General features: G+C 30.9%; 1 protein-coding gene across 6 annotated transcripts in view; it reads right to left on the bottom strand.

Moving 5' to 3' along the window:
- LOC107671808 (transcription factor E2-alpha-like) overlaps nucleotides 1-6,832 on the bottom strand; it is a 45,261-nt gene that overhangs the window by 16,017 nt on the left and 22,412 nt on the right. For all 6 annotated transcript variants that reach the window (XM_016464778.1, XM_016464780.1, XM_016464781.1 and 3 more), the window contains exons 9-10: nucleotides 3,167-3,263; nucleotides 422-522 (exon numbers count right to left, since the gene is read on the bottom strand). In XM_016464778.1, the coding sequence (XP_016320264.1) occupies nucleotides 422-522; nucleotides 3,167-3,263 (198 nt within the window). The remainder of the gene's footprint in view (nucleotides 1-421; nucleotides 523-3,166; nucleotides 3,264-6,832) is intronic.

Genomic DNA, 6,832 nt, shown 5'->3' with positions numbered 1-6,832 from the left:
GAGTGATCTGAGTAGCGTTACCATAATTTAGCCATTTATATAATTAAATAAATACATTTTATATATTTAAGTTTAAATATTTATATATTTAAATACAAATTATAAATTATTTATATATACATTTACATCCTTTTCTGTGATGGTCAGATTATTGTAAACGTTTCTGTTTTTATTAAATTAATATTTAATGGTGTTAAGTGTATTAATCTTATTCCGCAAGTGACAAGCGAAGGATTTAGTTAATCATTGTAGTTTGTGACATTTAATACATGAAAATACATTTTTTGTATTTCTTAGACATCAGCTAAATTTCTGAATCCTGACAGCACTGGGCACAACATAAAAAAAAACTCTGAATATATGAGAAATAGTTAAATTCTAATCCACAATATAACTCCAGATGGACGAGTGTTGGGCTCACCTGTGTGTTTATGGAGGAGAATGGAGCCGGCTGACTGATGTGAGGAGAGTTACTCATGACAGGAGGATAACCAGACTGTCCCCAATGATCCGGAAGCCCATCTGAGAAACCAAATCAACATGTAATCCACAAGAAACCGGCTGGAAGATTAACAGTAAAATTACTGCAAAAGAAGCAGACGCTGACGTAACATTACTCTGCTCATTACACGGCCACTTATCATCAAATAATCAAATAAACAGACATGAAATATTGAGTTTAAGTTATTTTATGTGATTAGAAAGAGCACAGTGATATGCAAGGCATAAAACTAGAATATAGTTTCATGATGCACAAATATTTGACCACGAAATGTCCGTTTTATTTAATATTTACAGCTTTTTTTATATTGAATATATACCTCAATATTTATGTATTTGCTCGAGCATGAACTGAAAATATCAAATATGCATGATTGCAAAGTCCATTATGAAAGTCTACTGCAAAAATAGATTAGAATATCTGGTTTTTAAAAAAATGAAAATAATTTAAAAAAGTTTTCCACTAAATTAACAAGAAACATAATAAATATTAAATGTTTATACAAAATGCATGTAGCAATGCAGTAAAAAAAAAAAAAAAAAAGGCTGAAAAATACTAAAAAATAAATAAAAAATGTGACGAATTATTTTTGGTGATGCAATGTGACGTTCACAATATCACCAACAAATTACTGCAAAAGAATACGAGATATAAAAATAGCAATGAAGGAAAAGTTTAGTTTCAAGATGCACAAATATTTGACCACAAAATACCTGATTTTTTAAATAATTATAGCTTTTTTATATTGGACATATACCTCAAAATTCATGCATTTGCTCTAATATGAATTGAAACACGCAATCTGGACCAAATATGCATGATTGCAAAGTCCATTCTGAATGTCTACTGCTAAAATAGACAGAATATTTGGTTAAAAAAGAATCAATAAATAAAAAAATTAAAAAAGTTTTCCACTAAATTAACACAAGACATATAATAAATGTGACCCTGCAGCACAAAAGCAGTCTTAAGTCGCTGGGGTATATCTGTAGCAATAGCCAACAATACATTGTATGGGTCAAAATTATACATTTCTCTGTTATGCCAAAAATCATTAGGATATGAAGTAAAGATCATGTTCCATGAAGATATTTTGTAAATTTCCTACCGTAAATATATCAAAACTTAATTTTTGATTAGTAATATGCATTGCTAAGAACTTAATTTGGACAACTTTAAAGATGATTTTCTCAATATTTAGATTTTTTTGCACCCTCAGATTCCAGATTTTCAAATAGTTGTATCTCAGCCAAATATTGTCCTATCCTAACAAACCATACATCAATGAAAAGATTATTTATTCAGCTTTCAGATGATGTATACATCTCAATTTCGAAAAATTGACCCTTATGACTGGTTTTGTGCTCCAAAGTCACAAATATGAAATGTTTATACAAAATACATGTAGCAATACAGTTAAAAAGGCAGAAAAAAAAGAACACAAAAGGTCATTAGTTATTTTAAGTGATTGCAAATGAAGTGATAAATAGCGCTTTAAGATCAGTGTGATGTTTACAACATTACTAATATTCTTGACATCACTCAGACAGAAACTACGCACATACCCGGCCAGAAAGAGCCTGGATAAAGGTTTGCAGCTTTGGATCCTGGGTATCCGGTGCCATCCTGGTTATAGTCCTCTCCGGTGGAACCGGGATAAACCTGCCAGACAGAAGAAACCAAAGCTGGGATTCAGGTTAATGGGAATGTGACGCAGAGCCCACCAAAGCCATGTGATCGCTCAGAAGACGCAGTTCTGCTTTAGCTACAGTGTGTGCAATAAATTAGGAAACATTCATCAGAAAACAAACCCTGACTCAAGGGAAAGTCCAAAATAATGACACGCCGATGAACCACAAGCAGTGCCCAAAATAACTTTGACATATCAATGGCCAGTTACCATAATTGTAGCCATTTACATATGCATTTTTGTATTTATCATTTGAAAAAACTCAAAACTAAATACAAATATTTATATATTTAAATATTTTTCCAGTCAAGAAATGGTATTTCACAATTTTATTAAATATTTTTCTGTCTATATGATATTTAGCACAAAAGCAGTCTTAAGTCGCTGGGGTATATTTGTAGCAATAGCCAACAATACATTGTATGGGTCAAAATTATACATTTCTCTGTTATGCCAAAAATCATTAGGATATGAAGTAAAGATCATGTTCCATGAAGATATTTTGTAAATTTCCTACCGTAAATATATCAAAACTTAATTTTTGATTAGTAATATGCATTGCTAAGAACTTAATTTGGACAACTTTAAAGATGATTTTCTCAATATTTAGATTTTTTTGCACCCTCAGATTCCAGATTTTCAAATAGTTGTATCTCAGCCAAATATTGTCCTATCCTAACAAACCATACATCAATGAAAAGATTATTTATTCAGCTTTCAGATGATGTATACATCTCAATTTCGAAAAATTGACCCTTATGACTGGTTTTGTGCTCCAAAGTCACAAATATGAAATGTTTATACAAAATACATGTAGCAATACAGTTAAAAAGGCAGAAAAAAAAGAACACAAAAGGTCATTAGTTATTTTAAGTGATTGCAAATGAAGTGATAAATAGCGCTTTAAGATCAGTGTGATGTTTACAACATTACTAATATTCTTGACATCACTCAGACAGAAACTACGCACATACCCGGCCAGAAAGAGCCTGGATAAAGGTTTGCAGCTTTGGATCCTGGGTATCCGGTGCCATCCTGGTTATAGTCCTCTCCGGTGGAACCGGGATAAACCTGCCAGACAGAAGAAACCAAAGCTGGGATTCAGGTTAATGGGAATGTGACGCAGAGCCCACCAAAGCCATGTGATCGCTCAGAAGACGCAGTTCTGCTTTAGCTACAGTGTGTGCAATAAATTAGGAAACATTCATCAGAAAACAAACCCTGACTCAAGGGAAAGTCCAAAATAATGACACGCCGATGAACCACAAGCAGTGCCCAAAATAACTTTGACATATCAATGGCCAGTTACCATAATTGTAGCCATTTACATATGCATTTTTGTATTTATCATTTGAAAAAACTCAAAACTAAATACAAATATTTATATATTTAAATATTTTTCCAGTCAAGAAATGGTATTTCACAATTTTATTAAATATTTTTCTGTCTATATGATATTTATAGTTACCATATTATTAAAATATTAATTTCTATTCAGCTTTAGTCACCTGTGTTGTTTTGTCACTGTTTCTGTTGTCATATACACAAAATACATGTAGCAATATATAATTTTTTTTTTATAAAACGGTAACTTAAATGTCACTAAAAATTACATAAAATGCTACCATTTTAATATCATTTATACATTTTATTTAATATATATTTTTTATATGTATAAAATAAATAAAATTAAAATAATACTATGTTAACAAAAATATGAATTGTTGCACCTGAGTCAAGAAGAAATTACAAAATTACTCATCTAGCATTTTGTTGCATTCTCTATCAACCCATTTTTTTAATAATAAAGTGTTCAATGTGAAGCACATCTGATTAGATGGAGTTTTCTTATGACTAGTTGTTCAGGCGATCCACCATCGGGTTTAATTTCTTTAAACATCTTTAGTTTTCACACACAAAGGCATGACGTAAAAACACTGTATACTTTGTTATTCGCTAAAACAAAAGAAACAACAACGCTCGCCTGTCTAGCCATGAAAGAGTGTTAATATAATGAACATGCGACCAAATTACAAGCCAATTAAACACAACAAAGGGGTCAAAAACAAGCGATCTGATGTCAATGATGGAGAAATCCAAAGAAAAGAACCACACGTGAAATGTGCGTAAAGGACACGAAATAGAAGACGAGAGACCGAAGGAGATGCATGAACACAAGAAAGAAATAAAGAGAGAAACGGAGAGAGAGAGAGAGAGAGAGAGATGCATTCTCAATTACAGAGCCATCTGCCCGTTCCTGGAGAACAGCCAACACCACAGACAGCTGGAGACACGCAGAGAGAACCAGGAGGAAAAATGAAAGGAAAGAGAAATAGATGAGGGCAGGGAGAGTAAAAATAGAGGCACTATTTGAGAGCCACAGAGACAATAAGACCAATGTTAAGAACGGAGAACTGCACACAGTTCATACAAGTAAACACGGATTAAACTCATGAGGCTATATGTGACCCTGGAGCACAAAACCAGTCATAAGGGTCAATTTTTGGAAACTGAGATGTATGTATTGTTGGCTATTGCTACAAATATACCCCAGCGACTTAAGACTGCTTTTGTGCTCCAGGGTCACATATTATGAGATTAAAATTCACAAAAGCGATTGTATACACATAGAATGCATATTAAATGCAAATAAAGCGTCTACGTTAATGTTTCTAATAACCTTTGTGAAAATAAAATGTCAAAGTATGGGTGAAATATTCCATCGTGGTTCAGCACGACATACGTTTATGCAAAAATGAAACACCATACTTACTCTGACTTGTACTTATTAAAATATATAAAAGAAAAAATGATCATACTAAATTTTAAATTTATTAAACACATTTTACAGGCAAATGAGTAAAACCTAGTGGTTTGAAGGATTGTGGAAAAGATTGGTAAAGATTTAAAATTACAATTAATTCGTATTCTGTGATCCTTAAAGAGAGTCTTTTAATGTCATCTAATGATTCTGGTTCTAATATTGTTTGTTTGTTTGCTTTTTATTTAATGCCATATCAGCACCAATGGCTATATTCATGGCAAGATAAACAGTATTATGATTACAAAATCATTTCAATACACTGGTTACAATAGTTTAACAAAAAACAACAACATACAAAATTTTCATATTAAAATCAAAATAATGACAATAGTAATAATAACCATTATATGGAATTTTTCAATTTAATGCATGATAAAAAAATATTCCAGGAGGAACCTTTTTAAAAACATCCATTAATATATTTTACCTGACACGATTTGTTGGTATATGAACTATTGTTACAGTGAATGACATTTTAGTGGATGTTTTCTGTAAATCGTTGTAAAAATGTATGATAGTCATTACTTTTTGCTCAGAAAATAAAATTTGACATTCTAATGTAAGGTGGGGAAAAAACTCAATTTAAAGCGGTATTAAACTTTTATTGTTTTAATGCTTGAAAACCCCTTTTCTTCTTCTATACACACATATATTAGCGTACTTTGGGTATTTGAGATGATCAGCTGTGTCCAATTGACCAATTAAAGCGATAGTTCACTTAAAAAGAAACTTCTCTCATCATTTCGTTCCAAACCCGAGTGACTTTCTTTCTTCCATGGAACATAAACGAAGATATTTTGCATAATTTCCAAGTTGCTTTTGGCTCAACACACCCAAACTATTAGTCAGTGAAAACATAAACGTCTTGACAGTTTCTGCTCACCGCGATGATTTTACTGTAATGAACAGAGCAGATCAGAAGCTACATTTCCACAGAAAGAAAACCATACGGTGTGGAACAACACAAGGATGAAGACCGGGGTTATAGTAATTAAATAAACAAAAATTAAAACCATTAAAAAAAAAACATTTACGCTACTTAAAATAAAATACACATTAACTGAAAATAAAATATAAAAACAATATAAAATAAAATAAATATACTTTATTATATTTATTTATTTATTAAACAAACTATATTTATTTTATTAAATATAAAAACACAAAATAAAAAATTAATAACTACATATACATTTAATAACTATGTCCATTTGCTGTTTTCAAATACTGTGAGTGAATTGAGTAAATATTGTGCCAAACATTCATATAATATCTATTGTATGCACATTGTATAATTACTGTTTTATGGAAAATAATTTGCACCATGTAAAAATCGCATTGTTTAAAAAAAAAAAAAAAGTGTAATTTTATTATTACATTCAAAAAGAAAAGTAAAATACAAGCAAATAAAATTAAATGTTATTATAAACGCCATAAAAATCTATTTTAGTTTCTCTCACTCCAGAACAATTACTTTAAATTAAACATTATTCAGAACTAGGGTTGCAAAATGTGGAAAATTTCCAGTAAATTTCGGAAATATTCCAGGATTTTTTGGAATATTCCAGGGATTTTTTGGAAAGTTTCCGGAAATTTTCCACCCCTTTGCAACCCTATTCAGAACAGGAATGAAAAACATACATATAGAAAAAAACTAATTATGGTGGCATTTATTATAAAAACAATTAATAAAAAAGCCAAGCAATAACAAATTTATTTAAAGAGAAACTAAAACTACTGGCGTGTGGAAAATGCGCTATACAAATAAACTCGGTTGGCATAAATTGAAATGCGTGCGCTTTACGCATGTTTTATG

The sequence above is a fragment of the Sinocyclocheilus anshuiensis genome, unplaced genomic scaffold (assembly GCF_001515605.1).
Source record: "Sinocyclocheilus anshuiensis isolate Anshui unplaced genomic scaffold, SAMN03320099.WGS_v1.1 scaffold1491, whole genome shotgun sequence".
NCBI classification, from domain to species: Eukaryota; Metazoa; Chordata; class Actinopteri; order Cypriniformes; family Cyprinidae; genus Sinocyclocheilus; species Sinocyclocheilus anshuiensis.
Note: the sequence above shows the minus strand (reverse complement) of the source record. Positions and strands in the feature narration are given on the sequence as shown.